At 35.0% G+C, this 18724-nt stretch overlaps 1 protein-coding gene across 1 annotated transcript in view; it reads left to right on the top strand.

Annotated features, from left to right (window-relative positions):
* Positions 1–18724, top strand: part of PACRG (PARK2 co-regulated) — a 205874-nt gene that overhangs the window by 88855 nt on the left and 98295 nt on the right. Inside the window, exon 3 of the mRNA XM_009999994.1 lies at positions 2682–2853. Coding sequence (XP_009998296.1) covers positions 2682–2853 — 172 coding nt within the window. The remainder of the gene's footprint in view (positions 1–2681; positions 2854–18724) is intronic.

The following is an 18724-nucleotide window of genomic DNA, read 5'->3' on the forward strand; positions in this document are numbered from 1 at the left end:
AATTTTCTGAAACTAGAACAGTCAATAACAAAAAATGCAGTCTAATATTCTTATAAACTACGAGAGTAAAAAATACTGAAGGACATCTTATTCTATTGACAGAGAACAGGAAAAAAAGTGTTGCCTCTTGGTCCTGCTTTTTGTCAATGATTTTTTAACTGTCTGGCCATTTCTTACCTGTTACAGGTTTCTCACTGTAGTGAACAATGTGGCCTCTGACTTTGGCTTGTCACAAGAAGTCTGTAGTTGCTAAATTACTGTCTTCTGTTCTCAATGATTTGGGGTGCATTCTTCTTTTACCATGTCACAAGTCTTGTCCATACTATGCTGAATGTCCTCAAGAAATACAAAATCACAGAATCACAGAACTGTTCTGGTTGGAAAAGACCATTAAGATAATTGAGTCCAAATGTTAACCTAACTCTGCTGAGTCCAGTTCTAAGCCATGTTGCTAAGCACCACATCTATACATCTTTTAAACACCTCCAGGGATGGTGATTCAACCACCTTCTTGGGCAGCCTGTTCCAGTGTTTTATTATTACCCTTTCAGTGAAGAAGTTTTTTCTAATATCTAAGCTAAATCCCACCCTGGCACAACTCACAACCATTTCTTCTTGTCCCATCACTTGTTACTTGGGAGTAGAGACTGATCCCCACCTCACTACAACCGCTTTTCAGATAGCTGTGGACAGCAATCAGGTCTCCCTTCAGCCTCTTGTCCAGGCTGAGCAACTCCAGTTCCCTCAGCCACCTCTTGTAAGACTTCTCCTCTAGACCTCTCACCAGCTTCATTGCCCTTCTCTGTACCCACTCCAGCACCTCAATCTCCTTCTTGTAGTGAGGGGCCCAACACTGAACACAGTACTTGAAGTACGGCCTCATCAATGCTGAGTACAGTGGGACACTCACTTCCCTAGTCCTGCTGGCCACAATACATCTGATACAAGCTAGGATGCCATTTGCCTTCTTGGCCGCACTGCTGGCTTATATCCAGCTGTCTGTCAATCAACACCCCAGGTCCTTTTCCTCTGGGCAGCTTTCCAGCCCTGGGGAGCACCACTTGTGACTGGCTGCCATCTGGGTTTAATTTCATTAACCACAACTCTTTGGGCCCAGCCATCCAGCCAGTTTTTTGAACAGTGAAGGACACAGTGGTCTAAGCCATAAGTAGCCAGTTTCTCCAGAAGAATCTTGTGAGAGACAGTGTCAAATGTTTACTAAGGTCCAGGTAAATAACATCCGTAGCCTTTCCCTCATCCACTAAGTGGATCATCTTGTCATAGAAGGAGACCAGGTTTGTCAAGCAGGACCTGCCTGTAATGAAGGATCCTCCTACTTGCCCTTCTTCTAGATGGAGGCCTTGTAGATGGAGGTCACATTTGCCAATCTTCAGTCTACTGGGACCTCCCCAGTTAGCTAGAACTGCTGGTAAATGATGGGAAGTGGCTTTGTGAGCACTTCTGCCAGCTCCTGCAATACCGTTGGGTGTTTTCCATCTGGCCCCGTAGACTTGTGTATGCTAAGTGATGCAGCAGTTTGATAACCATCTCCTCTTGGATTGTGGAGGCTTGAGTTTGCTACCCATCCCTGTCTTCCAGCTCAGGGGGCTGGGTAGCCAGCAAACAACTAATCCTACTACTAAAGACTGAAGCCAAGAAGACATTAAATACCTTAGCTTTCCCCTCATCCTTAATAACTGTGTTTCCTTCTGCATCCGATAAAGACTAGAGTTTCTATTTAATCCTCTTCTTGTTGCTAATATATTTGTAGAAATGTTCATTGTTAATCCATCAATTTAGAAATTTAAATTTATTTGAAATTATTCTTGTTTTGCAAAGATCTTCCTACAGGGTTGCTTGGTATAGTTATTTTTTATCTTTCTCATTAGTTCACCCTAGGATATTCACCCTAAAGGCATCTGATAAAGGCATTTTTCCTGTGAAACAGAAAGCCAATGAGCAAAAATTACAGGGAAGCCTTCATATATAATGTTCTGAACATAGGGAATGGGAATGTGGGTTTCATTTGTTTCTTCTGCATGATTCATTACAGGAACTTGAATTCATTCACGTACATGAAAAGGTATTATGCAACTGTTATTTTTAATCTGCTATAACAGAATAACAATCAGTGCATGTCAGACTGTATAAATCTAATTTCTCTGGAATTCTGTTCTTGAAATTATTAGGAAATAAAATTAGGTCAACATTCTATAATGTTGGGAATTCTCTACAAATATTGACATTTGTGCTGTGCTGAATATTTGTTGATTACTGGATTCTTTCTTTTATTTGCTCTATTCAAGTGTCCAAATGAAGATGTAAAAATCAGATTTTTCAGAAATAAACAGAATGTTATTCTTAAAAATGCTGGTTTGATTCCTATAGGTAGTCAGGTGTATAAGCAAGAACATTAGAATCTGATACTGACTTACCAAAAAGTGAAAATATATGGGTGCATACTTATTTTAATTATTTTCTTTAGATCTAATATTTCTGGTTTCAATATCTGACTATAAACTATTTTTGAGACTTAGTTATATCCTGCAGTGATACAAAATTAATTATTGTTTATTAAACTTACCTGTGTAGCTGGAATGAATTATCTGTTGGCCCGATCACATTGTATTAATATTGGAAAACTGGATTTATTTGCTTTTTGTCGTTTGGGTTTTTTTCAGGTAGAAATTGAAAAGCTGGACTATCATCGCTACCTGCCTTTGTTTTTTGATGGACTTTGTGAAATGTCATTTCCATATGAGTTTTTTGCTCGTCAAGGAATTCATGACATGCTGGAACATGGTGGAAACAAGATTCTTCCTGTTATTCCTCAGCTTATTATCCCAATCAAAAGTAGGTGAATATGTGGGGAAAAAAAAACCCAAATCCCTAAAATTGGATTTATATAGTGTAGATTTTTGACAAGTTGCTAATTAAGCAATAAAAGGTGGCAGGCTGTACATTTTATGGAGATTGTTGCAAACGTGAATAAAATGTAAGGTGTATAGCCAGAAGGCTTATGCCTTCAATCACCTGGTATGTGCAGTAATCCAGAAGAACAGACTGTCTGGTTGGTGTCTTTCTTATTACAATATGTAAATCCATTACTATATAAACCAGTTAATCTAAAATGACAGTATAAATCACCAGATGAAATTTACAGAGTTTTATTTCTTGTCCTTTTCTTTCTTCTACAGTTGTCTTATATTTCTTCACTAGATATATTTTCTATAATCATTACTTTGCATATACCTATATCTCTTTAAATTAGGAAACCTGCCTGATTAATTAATGTAGTATGTAAATTTTTTGTGTTAACAAAATTAATTTTCAAGTTTTTATATATTCAAACATAGTATTTTGTAGAAAAAATATATTAAACATAATACTTTCTTTTAATACAAGTTTAATACCACTGAAACTTCCTTTCTTGAAAAACCTGGTCTTTCAGATGTATTGTTTTTTATTTCCTTTTTCTTTAGATCAGTACCTTGAGGAGTCATCCTTTAGTTAGGTATTATGATTCTTAAGTGTGTGTGCTGCACCTATACTAAATAGATACTCATGTTTGTTAAACTTGGTGTCTGTTTTTACCATTGATCAGTAATGGTGTCATTGCTGTCCTTTGTCCTATTTTCCTGAGGTAGTTCAGCATCCATACTAATACAGAGCAGAACAGAGTCATTGTATATGTGATACAGGATGGAGTCAAACACAGCTTTGGAAAAGGGGAAAGGGAATGTAGTTTGGAGCCTGACAATTCTGAAATAATAGTGTTAGAAGGGTCAGAATTGTGGAGGGGGAGTTAAATTCAATTTATTCTCCTTTAAAAATGATTAATTATAGATGTCATTATCTCTATCTTACTGTATGTTTTGAAAATATGAAAAGAAATGCAATATTGAGAATGGTTCCTCTGTAAGTGACACTCGTGACAAGTTATGGGAAAAAGTTACAGTTTTTTGTCTCTAAAAGGGAAACACATAAAGAGAGGAATCATGTCATTTCTTTAAGTCTATATTCCAACACCACGAAAATATATTTATAGTCATATCATTTTTCTTTTGAAAGCTGAAATAGTTTCTTCAGATAAACTGCAAGTTTATGACAGCAGCTACTCAGTTAGGATTTAAAAGCCTTGCTGAGACCAGAATGTAGCTTAGAAATAATTACCTGGAAGCTTTAGCTGTTACACAGCTTTTAGCATTAGCAAGAGCCTGCTAGGTAAGGATATTTATATGGGTTTGATATAGAGTATTTTAAGTCAAGTCATAATTTATGATGCTGGAACACATTCAAGAATCTAACAGATACATTTAGTTGTTGGTTCTATATTTTATTGTACAGTGCATTTTTTATTTCAAAAAAGCTTCTTTATTGACTTTAATGTGTGAGGAGTCTAAGTATTATCAAGGATAAGGGCTTCTTCCTAATTAAAGCCATATTCATATTTTTTTTTAAGACACCACCATCTCGAGGAATCTGAGTTCTAAGATTATTCTAAGAGTTTTAAAATTTGCTGTGATTGTGTAATATAATAGTGTAGCCAGAGCTATACATTTCTGTGACTCAGCTGCATCCCCAATAAACTCAGCTATGTTTCACACATATTGCTGTTTCTAAAGTGTCCCACTGGGTGAGTCATACCTGATTAACCAGTCTTCTTCTAGACCACTACCATATTTCTGTTGTGGAAGAGTGAATCAATTGATTATTAGGCAAGGTAATATATATGATGGAGCAATAATAGAAAGACAGAAAAATAACTGCAGATTTTTAAAAGCAGTTTCTGTCCTGTATGTGCATCAAAGGAAAATATTAATAAAGACCTGCTCTCTAAAAACATTTTAAATTAAGTCTTAGAATTCTATATTGTATTTTAATGGTTCAAGGAGAAATATGTCCTTGCTTAAAGTTCACACTATTTGAACTCTATATAATTTCAGATTAAAATTATATTATTTAATGGATCTGAGAGTTATTGTAAGCCCAAATTCTTTCAACAAATTTTCTTCTGGGTATGCACAGACAATGACTAAAGAAGGTAGATAAATTAAATTAACACATCCAGTTTCCCAAAATACTTGAAATATTATTAAAATTCTATTAAAAAATGCTATTTAGTTAAGAAATAAATGTGGGGTTTTGTCACATTGAAAAGCACTTTTTTTTTTAGAAATTCAGAGAAAGAAAAAAACTTATTAGAGACATTGGGTTCTGAAAGAGAAAAATGTTCAAAACCTATTTTGAGTTCTCAAAATTAAATTTCAAATATATTGTTTATTATTGTGTGGACATTATGGGAATGTAAAATTCCTTTTTATACTAATTTTTAATGCAAATTATTGCTTTTAATATTACATTTGTCATTAGAAATGCCAGGTCAGAAAAGCCCTTTGCCTGCTTTCATTGGACTTTGACAACTCTGAGATTCTTGACTTCAGAGTTCCCTAGATCCAGTGTGAGACGTGCACATAAACACTGAGAGGGCGGGAACTTCCTACACCTTTGTTTGAAAATTCTAAGACAATACAGACATCCAATACAGTGTATGGAAGCACCTCCTCTCCTTTCAAAGGCAGTGAACATGGTACCATTTACATTTTCTCTGCTGGCAGCATAGTCATAGGAGCTTCCATGCTCCTCACCCAAAAAGTGACCAATCATTCCAGCTCCCACAAATCATTGTATTGCAACTGACTTTGCTAGTGCAATTGTTTGTGGAGCAACTAACTGAATCTCACGTCTAGATGTTTTTTAAAACCACCAAACCTAAAATAAAACCAAAATATGTTCAGAGTGGCTTTACTTTTAAACTCAATTTCAATGGTAAACTTTATAAGTGCATTGTCACAAATTAAGGAATACTATGCAATAGCACAGGAGTTGGAGTGAGTAGGGTAGGATCAGTAGAAACATGTTGATAAAGCTTTGCTAGTGAAGAAAACAATGTGAAATTAAACACTTTAGCATCTTGGGTCACCCACTTGCCAGAATCTTTTCTGTCCTATTTGGTGAATCCTGAAATGGACACAATCTCAACTTAGGCCTAGAAGCCAGTAAAGCTCACCTTTTTGTCCTTAAATTGTACCTTAGATAGAAGTATGGTTTCTACATGGTTTCAGACAGCAGACTAGCACTTCTGATTGTGTCCAAAAAGAATAACTTTCATCCTAAGGAATATTAAAGTTTTCCTTTTTAAGGCTTTTTTCATGCTGTTAAAAGTGCCTTTTAAGACACAGTTGATCAAAGAAAGCTTAAACTTTGTTGAAAATGTTATGTTGAGGGAAACAGATTTTTTGTAAGTCAAATATGGAGAAATGAACAGAGTAGTCCTCCCTCAGTGTAACCTACAGAGTCCTTTTTAATGTTTAATAAATTTCTAAATTGAATTGATTTCAGTTTTTTTATTCTCCACAATTACATGTGGAGAATAAGAAAATGTATTCTCTGCATGTAAAATGCGAATTGTTGTCTTGGACAAGAGTGTAGTTAACTCATATTTAATGTCAAATTAGCGTCACTGTTGCATTTCGATAAGTAAAGCTGAACCTTTTGCTAGCAGTTGTTCTAAGCATATTTATATTTCTCCTCATATATCTTCACTGTATTTGTGAGTATTTAATATTCATTAAATGCTTCCTTATTTCATGAAGTGCTGAAATATTTTTATGGAATACATAAGGTTTTCTGGGCTGTAATATTTTTCTTTCTGTAAATCGTGTAAGTTGATTTCTGTCATCTACAGAAGGTAAATTAAACCTTGAATGGAATTACTATCTTCCCCTTGACTGTTTAGCTTGAGAACCAGTTCTGGTTGTTAAGATCACAGATTGAAGCTCTAAACAAACTTGGTTTTATAGACTTAAAATGCTTTTAAATAAAGCAAAGGTTTCTTATTTTAAAAATTAAAATTGTCTTGACTCTTAAATACCAAACTATTTGTCTCCTGTAGGCTCCATCAATCAGTAGAAGTGATTGTAATTAGAAGTTTTATGTTAGATTCTTCCACTCAAAACTGGTCATTTGAAGTAGTTTCAGATGGTATGGAAATTAGATTCTGTATTATTCCTCTTCTGTCTATGAGGAGAAACTGTTTTTAATTTTAAAAATAAACATTTCTTCCATATTTGGAAAATAGTATCTACAGTTAACAACTCTTTTAAACACCTCCAGGGATGGTGATTCAACCACCTTCTTGGGCAGCCTGTTCCAGTGTTTTATTATTACCCTTTCAGTGAAGAAGTTTTTTCTAATATCTAAGCTAAATCCCACCCTGGCACAACTCACAACCATTTCTTCTTGTCCCATCACTTGTTACTTGGGAGTAGAGACTGATCCCCACCTCACTACAACCGCTTTTCAGATAGCTGTGGACAGCAATCAGGTCTCCCTTCAGCCTCTTGTCCAGGCTGAGCAACTCCAGTTCCCTCAGCCACCTCTTGTAAGACTTCTCCTCTAGACCTCTCACCAGCTTCATTGCCCTTCTCTGTACCCACTCCAGCACCTCAATCTCCTTCTTGTAGTGAGGGGCCCAACACTGAACACAGTACTTGAAGTACGGCCTCATCAATGCTGAGTACAGTGGGACACTCACTTCCCTAGTCCTGCTGGCCACAATACATCTGATACAAGCTAGGATGCCATTTGCCTTCTTGGCCGCACTGCTGGCTTATATCCAGCTGTCTGTCAATCAACACCCCAGGTCCTTTTCCTCTGGGCAGCTTTCCAGCCCTGGGGAGCACCACTTGTGACTGGCTGCCATCTGGGTTTAATTTCATTAACCACAACTCTTTGGGCCCAGCCATCCAGCCAGTTTTTTGAACAGTGAAGGACACAGTGGTCTAAGCCATAAGTAGCCAGTTTCTCCAGAAGAATCTTGTGAGAGACAGTGTCAAATGTTTACTAAGGTCCAGGTAAATAACATCCGTAGCCTTTCCCTCATCCACTAAGTGGATCATCTTGTCATAGAAGGAGACCAGGTTTGTCAAGCAGGACCTGCCTGTAATGAAGGATCCTCCTACTTGCCCTTCTTCTAGATGGAGGCCTTGTAGATGGAGGTCACATTTGCCAATCTTCAGTCTACTGGGACCTCCCCAGTTAGCTAGAACTGCTGGTAAATGATGGGAAGTGGCTTTGTGAGCACTTCTGCCAGCTCCTGCAATACCGTTGGGTGTTTTCCATCTGGCCCCGTAGACTTGTGTATGCTAAGTGATGCAGCAGTTTGATAACCATCTCCTCTTGGATTGTGGAGGCTTGAGTTTGCTACCCATCCCTGTCTTCCAGCTCAGGGGGCTGGGTAGCCAGCAAACAACTAATCCTACTACTAAAGACTGAAGCCAAGAAGACATTAAATACCTTAGCTTTCCCCTCATCCTTAATAACTGTGTTTCCTTCTGCATCCGATAAAGACTAGAGTTTCTATTTAATCCTCTTCTTGTTGCTAATATATTTGTAGAAATGTTCATTGTTAATCCATCAATTTAGAAATTTAAATTTATTTGAAATTATTCTTGTTTTGCAAAGATCTTCCTACAGGGTTGCTTGGTATAGTTATTTTTTATCTTTCTCATTAGTTCACCCTAGGATATTCACCCTAAAGGCATCTGATAAAGGCATTTTTCCTGTGAAACAGAAAGCCAATGAGCAAAAATTACAGGGAAGCCTTCATATATAATGTTCTGAACATAGGGAATGGGAATGTGGGTTTCATTTTTTTCTTCTGCATGATTCATTACAGGAACTTGAATTCATTCACGTACATGAAAAGGTATTATGCAACTGTTATTTTTAATCTGCTATAACAGAATAACAATCAGTGCATGTCAGACTGTATAAATCTAATTTCTCTGGAATTCTGTTCTTGAAATTATTAGGAAATAAAATTAGGTCAACATTCTATAATGTTGGGAATTCTCTACAAATATTGACATTTGTGCTGTGCTGAATATTTGTTGATTACTGGATTCTTTCTTTTATTTGCTCTATTCAAGTGTCCAAATGAAGATGTAAAAATCAGATTTTTCAGAAATAAACAGAATGTTATTCTTAAAAATGCTGGTTTGATTCCTATAGGTAGTCAGGTGTATAAGCAAGAACATTAGAATCTGATACTGACTTACCAAAAAGTGAAAATATATGGGTGCATACTTATTTTAATTATTTTCTTTAGATCTAATATTTCTGGTTTCAATATCTGACTATAAACTATTTTTGAGACTTAGTTATATCCTGCAGTGATACAAAATTAATTATTGTTTATTAAACTTACCTGTGTAGCTGGAATGAATTATCTGTTGGCCCGATCACATTGTATTAATATTGGAAAACTGGATTTATTTGCTTTTTGTCGTTTGGGTTTTTTTCAGGTAGAAATTGAAAAGCTGGACTATCATCGCTACCTGCCTTTGTTTTTTGATGGACTTTGTGAAATGTCATTTCCATATGAGTTTTTTGCTCGTCAAGGAATTCATGACATGCTGGAACATGGTGGAAACAAGATTCTTCCTGTTATTCCTCAGCTTATTATCCCAATCAAAAGTAGGTGAATATGTGGGGAAAAAAAAACCCAAATCCCTAAAATTGGATTTATATAGTGTAGATTTTTGACAAGTTGCTAATTAAGCAATAAAAGGTGGCAGGCTGTACATTTTATGGAGATTGTTGCAAACGTGAATAAAATGTAAGGTGTATAGCCAGAAGGCTTATGCCTTCAATCACCTGGTATGTGCAGTAATCCAGAAGAACAGACTGTCTGGTTGGTGTCTTTCTTATTACAATATGTAAATCCATTACTATATAAACCAGTTAATCTAAAATGACAGTATAAATCACCAGATGAAATTTACAGAGTTTTATTTCTTGTCCTTTTCTTTCTTCTACAGTTGTCTTATATTTCTTCACTAGATATATTTTCTATAATCATTACTTTGCATATACCTATATCTCTTTAAATTAGGAAACCTGCCTGATTAATTAATGTAGTATGTAAATTTTTTGTGTTAACAAAATTAATTTTCAAGTTTTTATATATTCAAACATAGTATTTTGTAGAAAAAATATATTAAACATAATACTTTCTTTTAATACAAGTTTAATACCACTGAAACTTCCTTTCTTGAAAAACCTGGTCTTTCAGATGTATTGTTTTTTATTTCCTTTTTCTTTAGATCAGTACCTTGAGGAGTCATCCTTTAGTTAGGTATTATGATTCTTAAGTGTGTGTGCTGCACCTATACTAAATAGATACTCATGTTTGTTAAACTTGGTGTCTGTTTTTACCATTGATCAGTAATGGTGTCATTGCTGTCCTTTGTCCTATTTTCCTGAGGTAGTTCAGCATCCATACTAATACAGAGCAGAACAGAGTCATTGTATATGTGATACAGGATGGAGTCAAACACAGCTTTGGAAAAGGGGAAAGGGAATGTAGTTTGGAGCCTGACAATTCTGAAATAATAGTGTTAGAAGGGTCAGAATTGTGGAGGGGGAGTTAAATTCAATTTATTCTCCTTTAAAAATGATTAATTATAGATGTCATTATCTCTATCTTACTGTATGTTTTGAAAATATGAAAAGAAATGCAATATTGAGAATGGTTCCTCTGTAAGTGACACTCGTGACAAGTTATGGGAAAAAGTTACAGTTTTTTGTCTCTAAAAGGGAAACACATAAAGAGAGGAATCATGTCATTTCTTTAAGTCTATATTCCAACACCACGAAAATATATTTATAGTCATATCATTTTTCTTTTGAAAGCTGAAATAGTTTCTTCAGATAAACTGCAAGTTTATGACAGCAGCTACTCAGTTAGGATTTAAAAGCCTTGCTGAGACCAGAATGTAGCTTAGAAATAATTACCTGGAAGCTTTAGCTGTTACACAGCTTTTAGCATTAGCAAGAGCCTGCTAGGTAAGGATATTTATATGGGTTTGATATAGAGTATTTTAAGTCAAGTCATAATTTATGATGCTGGAACACATTCAAGAATCTAACAGATACATTTAGTTGTTGGTTCTATATTTTATTGTACAGTGCATTTTTTATTTCAAAAAAGCTTCTTTATTGACTTTAATGTGTGAGGAGTCTAAGTATTATCAAGGATAAGGGCTTCTTCCTAATTAAAGCCATATTCATATTTTTTTTTAAGACACCACCATCTCGAGGAATCTGAGTTCTAAGATTATTCTAAGAGTTTTAAAATTTGCTGTGATTGTGTAATATAATAGTGTAGCCAGAGCTATACATTTCTGTGACTCAGCTGCATCCCCAATAAACTCAGCTATGTTTCACACATATTGCTGTTTCTAAAGTGTCCCACTGGGTGAGTCATACCTGATTAACCAGTCTTCTTCTAGACCACTACCATATTTCTGTTGTGGAAGAGTGAATCAATTGATTATTAGGCAAGGTAATATATATGATGGAGCAATAATAGAAAGACAGAAAAATAACTGCAGATTTTTAAAAGCAGTTTCTGTCCTGTATGTGCATCAAAGGAAAATATTAATAAAGACCTGCTCTCTAAAAACATTTTAAATTAAGTCTTAGAATTCTATATTGTATTTTAATGGTTCAAGGAGAAATATGTCCTTGCTTAAAGTTCACACTATTTGAACTCTATATAATTTCAGATTAAAATTATATTATTTAATGGATCTGAGAGTTATTGTAAGCCCAAATTCTTTCAACAAATTTTCTTCTGGGTATGCACAGACAATGACTAAAGAAGGTAGATAAATTAAATTAACACATCCAGTTTCCCAAAATACTTGAAATATTATTAAAATTCTATTAAAAAATGCTATTTAGTTAAGAAATAAATGTGGGGTTTTGTCACATTGAAAAGCACTTTTTTTTTTAGAAATTCAGAGAAAGAAAAAAACTTATTAGAGACATTGGGTTCTGAAAGAGAAAAATGTTCAAAACCTATTTTGAGTTCTCAAAATTAAATTTCAAATATATTGTTTATTATTGTGTGGACATTATGGGAATGTAAAATTCCTTTTTATACTAATTTTTAATGCAAATTATTGCTTTTAATATTACATTTGTCATTAGAAATGCCAGGTCAGAAAAGCCCTTTGCCTGCTTTCATTGGACTTTGACAACTCTGAGATTCTTGACTTCAGAGTTCCCCAGATCCAGTGTGAGACGTGCACATAAACACTGAGAGGGCGGGAACTTCCTACACCTTTGTTTGAAAATTCTAAGACAATACAGACATCCAATACAGTGTATGGAAGCACCTCCTCTCCTTTCAAAGGCAGTGAACATGGTACCATTTACATTTTCTCTGCTGGCAGCATAGTCATAGGAGCTTCCATGCTCCTCACCCAAAAAGTGACCAATCATTCCAGCTCCCACAAATCATTGTATTGCAACTGACTTTGCTAGTGCAATTGTTTGTGGAGCAACTAACTGAATCTCACGTCTAGATGTTTTTTAAAACCACCAAACCTAAAATAAAACCAAAATATGTTCAGAGTGGCTTTACTTTTAAACTCAATTTCAATGGTAAACTTTATAAGTGCATTGTCACAAATTAAGGAATACTATGCAATAGCACAGGAGTTGGAGTGAGTAGGGTAGGATCAGTAGAAACATGTTGATAAAGCTTTGCTAGTGAAGAAAACAATGTGAAATTAAACACTTTAGCATCTTGGGTCACCCACTTGCCAGAATCTTTTCTGTCCTATTTGGTGAATCCTGAAATGGACACAATCTCAACTTAGGCCTAGAAGCCAGTAAAGCTCACCTTTTTGTCCTTAAATTGTACCTTAGATAGAAGTATGGTTTCTACATGGTTTCAGACAGCAGACTAGCACTTCTGATTGTGTCCAAAAAGAATAACTTTCATCCTAAGGAATATTAAAGTTTTCCTTTTTAAGGCTTTTTTCATGCTGTTAAAAGTGCCTTTTAAGACACAGTTGATCAAAGAAAGCTTAAACTTTGTTGAAAATGTTATGTTGAGGGAAACAGATTTTTTGTAAGTCAAATATGGAGAAATGAACAGAGTAGTCCTCCCTCAGTGTAACCTACAGAGTCCTTTTTAATGTTTAATAAATTTCTAAATTGAATTGATTTCAGTTTTTTTATTCTCCACAATTACATGTGGAGAATAAGAAAATGTATTCTCTGCATGTAAAATGCGAATTGTTGTCTTGGACAAGAGTGTAGTTAACTCATATTTAATGTCAAATTAGCGTCACTGTTGCATTTCGATAAGTAAAGCTGAACCTTTTGCTAGCAGTTGTTCTAAGCATATTTATATTTCTCCTCATATATCTTCACTGTATTTGTGAGTATTTAATATTCATTAAATGCTTCCTTATTTCATGAAGTGCTGAAATATTTTTATGGAATACATAAGGTTTTCTGGGCTGTAATATTTTTCTTTCTGTAAATCGTGTAAGTTGATTTCTGTCATCTACAGAAGGTAAATTAAACCTTGAATGGAATTACTATCTTCCCCTTGACTGTTTAGCTTGAGAACCAGTTCTGGTTGTTAAGATCACAGATTGAAGCTCTAAACAAACTTGGTTTTATAGACTTAAAATGCTTTTAAATAAAGCAAAGGTTTCTTATTTTAAAAATTAAAATTGTCTTGACTCTTAAATACCAAACTATTTGTCTCCTGTAGGCTCCATCAATCAGTAGAAGTGATTGTAATTAGAAGTTTTATGTTAGATTCTTCCACTCAAAACTGGTCATTTGAAGTAGTTTCAGATGGTATGGAAATTAGATTCTGTATTATTCCTCTTCTGTCTATGAGGAGAAACTGTTTTTAATTTTAAAAATAAACATTTCTTCCATATTTGGAAAATAGTATCTACAGTTAACAACTCTCACTTGGTGGAGTGAGAAGGTGGAGTTAGAGTTATTCTCTCCTGAATTTATTAATGTATTAATATTTAACATTTATTAGTACTGAATGTCATCTGCCATTTTATCACCCAGTGTTTCCGTACTGTAAATTCCTCCTGCAATTCTTTAGCATCAGCTGTTACCTTTGGCATCTGGAGTAACTTGGTATTATCAAATAACTTTGTTACTCAATAGTAAACATCTCTTCGAAATCACCTATGAATCTACTGAAAAATATGAGCTTCAGCACAGATTCCTGCATGGTTCTACTGGTGGTACTCCTCCTCCATGGTCATTTATTGTTGCCTCATTTCCTGTCTCTAAACAGTTATTCATATGCAAACCATGGCGGCTAAGTGTTTGTCATGGTTTAACACTGGGCCTGCAATTAAATGAAATACAGATGCTAATGGAATACTTTGTGTGGTCAGTTTTTGTCACCTGTCTCCTCCTTCCCAAAGGAAGGTTACAGCTGTGTCCCTTTACTGGCACCTGGTGCTGGAGCATAAGATGTTTTTCATATCCAAGCAGTGGCCTTTGTTCTGCACACAATTCTCCAGCAGTAACTATAAACATGAAGCATTATCAATCCTAGAAGCAGACACTGACTGAAAAACATGCCATTAATTTCAGCAAGTGAAGCTACTCATAATAGACTTAACTGAAAAGTAAAATACTAGAGAGGAAATTGGTTCTATCCTGGCTCAAACTAGGACAGTGTTTCAAAAGCCTTTAGGGAGGGGCCTTATCAAATACCTTTCAAATCTCTTAAGTGAACCATATTATCAGGCATTTCATGTGTACATTCTTCTTCTTCAAGGACCTACAATATGTTTAGAATGCTGTATTTATTTCTGCAGTACGGATGCCAATATTACTGGTGTTTGGTGCCCCAGATCTTCCTTAAAAACTTTTCTTAAAATGGTATCACATTTCATTGAGCTGTTTTCATTGAGAGGGTGGGTACTCTTTAGGAGAACTCTTAGGTTATGCTTTAGGAGCTTGAGGCAGCAGAGTGGAAGCAATGTACATCTCAGAATGGATGGAAACTCTGTAAACTGACGTAGCCACTGAGAAGATTTTTGGGACTCTATCCTCACTGTATTCTTTATACAAGTTAATTAAACAGGGCCTGCAAATGTTAATAGAATTCAAGTTTTATAGGTGCTGATCTAGTGAAACACTACAATTACAAGCACAACTAAAACTGGAAAAAAAAAAAAAAAGCCACTGACTTTCTCGTCAGTTTTCTGGTAGATCATGTTTCTTGCAAGTATCAATGATTCATTTGTGGATCTTGGCCTTTTCTGCACATTAGAGTTTGGCTTTGCAGCATCAAGTCTTTGATGACTAAATTGGCCTAAGATTTTTATGTCTTGTCCCCTATTCCTCCTTCCCATCACCTCATTGCAACACATGGCTCCCTCAGTTGTATTGTGGGAAATATCTACATCTATATTGTAAATTGGATGAGGAGCTTACCTGACTTCTAAAAAGTACAGGAAAACAAGGTTGTTATTCTGATATCATCACCTCATTGCAACACATGGCTCCCTCAGTTGTATTGTGGGAAATATTTACATCTATATTGTAAATTGGATGAGGAGCTTACCTGACTTCTAAAAAGTACAGGAAAACAAGGTTGTTATTCTGATTTTTATTCACTCTTGATTGAAACACTGTGTTTTGTAACAGTCTTTCTTACTGTTCTGTAAAATTAACATACTACTCCTGTTATATCAGTTCAGGTAGTTAAGTATTATGCATTTTTAAAAGTTATGAACAAAATTCTCTATAAGAGAAGTATGTAACACTTTGATCAATTGCATTTTGAGGACCCTTCATTTCAGTAGGTCTTTAAGCCTGACTCTGAATTTAAGGAAAGCAGCTCTTGATCGACAAGATTAAGTAGATCACAACAATCAAAGCATCTTTATCCTGAGTGCTTGCTACCCTGCAGGAGACCTGCTCTGTCTATCTTGTTCTGCTTCAGGCAAAGAATTTTCTAAAACAAGTGCCTGACTTACCGACTGAAAGGGAGATAGGAGTGCAAACTAAATTGGTTTTAATCTTTGGTGTGAGACCTAAATAGAAAATAGAAACTGTCAATGCATTTCTAAACATAGATTCACAGGTGTATTTGAAAAAAGGATTGAATAAAATCAAAGGCCAGTGCAAATTAAAGGGAAAAACATTATCAGCGTAACTTGAAATGTAACTACCAACACCTAAACTTTAATGTTTAGAGAAGAGATGAAAGTTTGGGGAGTCTGATTAGATTCTTTAAAGTTTAGGCTCTAAATCTTCTGTCTGGGGAAGAACTTCCTGATTCAATCTCTTCTGTTAAAATACGTTGTGTCATGAAGAAGAGCCTCTGTAGGATGGGAGAAACGCTGTCATGTTTCCTGGCTTATAAAGTGTATCAATCCCCAAGATGCCTACAGTGGCTTCTATTACAGGCGACGTCTGTGACTGAGAATTTTCTAAACTGCCACGTAAAAATAAAAAATATCAACTTACATACCTTTTAGGTATTTTTCTAACAGATATTAGAAGTTTTACACAAGGAAAATACTTGAATGTTTTAAAACAATAATTTCTAGTGCTTCATATGTAAGCTGCTTCTGTCTTAATGGATAAGCAAACAAGTGGCATATATCTTAAGAAAACTCTCTGTTCAAGGAAATTAACAAAAGAAAAATTTAAATTTGCATCAATTGCCAATAACATTTAATGAAAAAAATAATCACAGAAGCTATCATTGAATTAGTATTGTATATCAGCTCATTGCTAACAAACTTTAATAAACAGCACTGTGAAAAACCTCTATCCCAAGAATGTTCAGTGTTTCAAATATGGTTTTGAATGAATGTGTCTTTGAATGGTAGAAATACAGAGCTGACTCAGATACTGATGTGCTACACCAGATATTTAACCTACTAATATTTTAAAGTTCTTTTTTATTTAAGAAAGTTATTACAAAGTTCAGAAAATACTGAACTTCCAAACTTGTTTGGAAAAACTGTAACAGTACAAAATAAAATATTTTTTAATTAAATACTTCACTGTATACTTGCATTGAGCAATTATTCAAGCTGCAAGGTCTCCTGGAAGAGTGTGTATCCTCATCACAAGCAAAATTGTCAAGTTTATATACCATCAAAGGAGACATCTGAACTACTAAAAAAGCCAAGTCATTTAATTGGGTTGGGCTTTTTTTTCAAAGTTGCTTCTGAAGATAATTGTACAATACATACTATTCAGGCTAGATGACCAAAAGGGAAATGTATACCCTTGAGAGAGGGAAGTCCTCTAGAAACTCTTCAAGGAGTGAAAAGCCATCTTTAACTGAGGAGTAAACTGGTCATTCACTTTGTTATTATTGGGAAGATCCACATCTTACAGCAAATTTCTTGGTCTAGAGGAAACATCCTAACACACTTTCAAATTGGAAAATTTTGGATATTAAGCAAGTTTCCTTCTTTAGGGATATGTAGCTGTACTGTAGTAAAAGTTGTAAATGCTCTGCTTTATTCTTGTGTAAGGATACTAGTACTTTCTTCCATTTGTTTCAAACTCCATATATCACTCACATTTTTCAAAATGTTGAAACGTATTTATTTTATATATTCCATTAAAAATTTCTTCCTTTAATTCATGTGGAAGAATGGTCTGCAGTGATGGTAGAATGCAGATTTTTAAAAGATAAATGTTTAAAATTGACTTTTCCTTGGGGCAGAGACTCCCTCTAATTAAATGTTTATACAGTGCCTAATGTAATCAAGCCAGGAGCCGGTTGACTGCTAGGCATGCCACAATCCAAATATTTAATAATAATAACTACAGTTCTGCAGTCAATTTGATCTTACTTTTTATACTGACAAGTGTTTTTGGCACACATACTGCAGATTCCTGCAATCTGAAGGGCTTCAGGCTCAAATTCTGCAATCTGCTTGGTTCTACCATATCCATCACACTAGCACTCAAAATCTTGATCCAAATTCTATCTTTAGTTTTGTGTGTCAAATGGAAGATGGGATGCCACTGTTTTGAGGGAAGTAGGACAAGTATCCAGCTGATTTTCTAGCATGCAGTTGAAAGAAGTGTCAATATTACTGTTTAAAGTTCCAGAAAGCACCCCTACAGCACAACTCACATGTAATGAAACTTGCTTGACAGGTTCTCTGATGAGTTATTCTTGGAAAGCATTCTTCTGGCTTCAGTATGTGTTCAATTTGCTGCAGTAATTGGGATACCTTTTAAGGCATGAGGCATAATTCACACTATTGACTTTATGAAGGAATTAATCTTTACCAGGACAGTCTTGGCTTCCACTCAGACCAGGCTTGTCTCTGCACAAGACATAACTCTGAAAATAGGAAATTGTGAAAACTTTTGAGAGCCACCATCCACAGAAAAAAGTTGTTTCTAGGGGCAACTGGACAGACATTTACACTTACATGACTCCTTCTGCGTGCCTAAAAATAAGGTCTCTCATCCTGTAGGTTAGCTTCAATTATTCCTGGAAGTGGGTACAATTTGTTTGTTAAGGATGGAGAAGCTGTGATTTCTGTCATTGATTATTTTTCATGTCCCTTAAGTTAATTATTAGTGTTTATAGGAATAATTATTTTTATTCATTTTACTCATGTTTGTATAAATTAATTCCTACAAATGAATAAAATATTAATTAATGTTTGTATAAATAACTAATGATTCTTGTACTGAAAATTGTATGTGTTGATGATAATTTCCCTATTAGTTCAGTTATTTCTGTGTGTGATAATTTAGTCATTCACAAACTGACATGTTGGAACCTCAGAGCTTCCTCTTCCTCTTCCCATAAGAAAATGAGTAA

This window comes from Chaetura pelagica, unplaced genomic scaffold, assembly GCF_000747805.2.
Source record: "Chaetura pelagica isolate M959 unplaced genomic scaffold, ChaPel_1.0 scaffold135, whole genome shotgun sequence".
NCBI lineage: Eukaryota > Metazoa > Chordata > Aves > Apodiformes > Apodidae > Chaetura > Chaetura pelagica.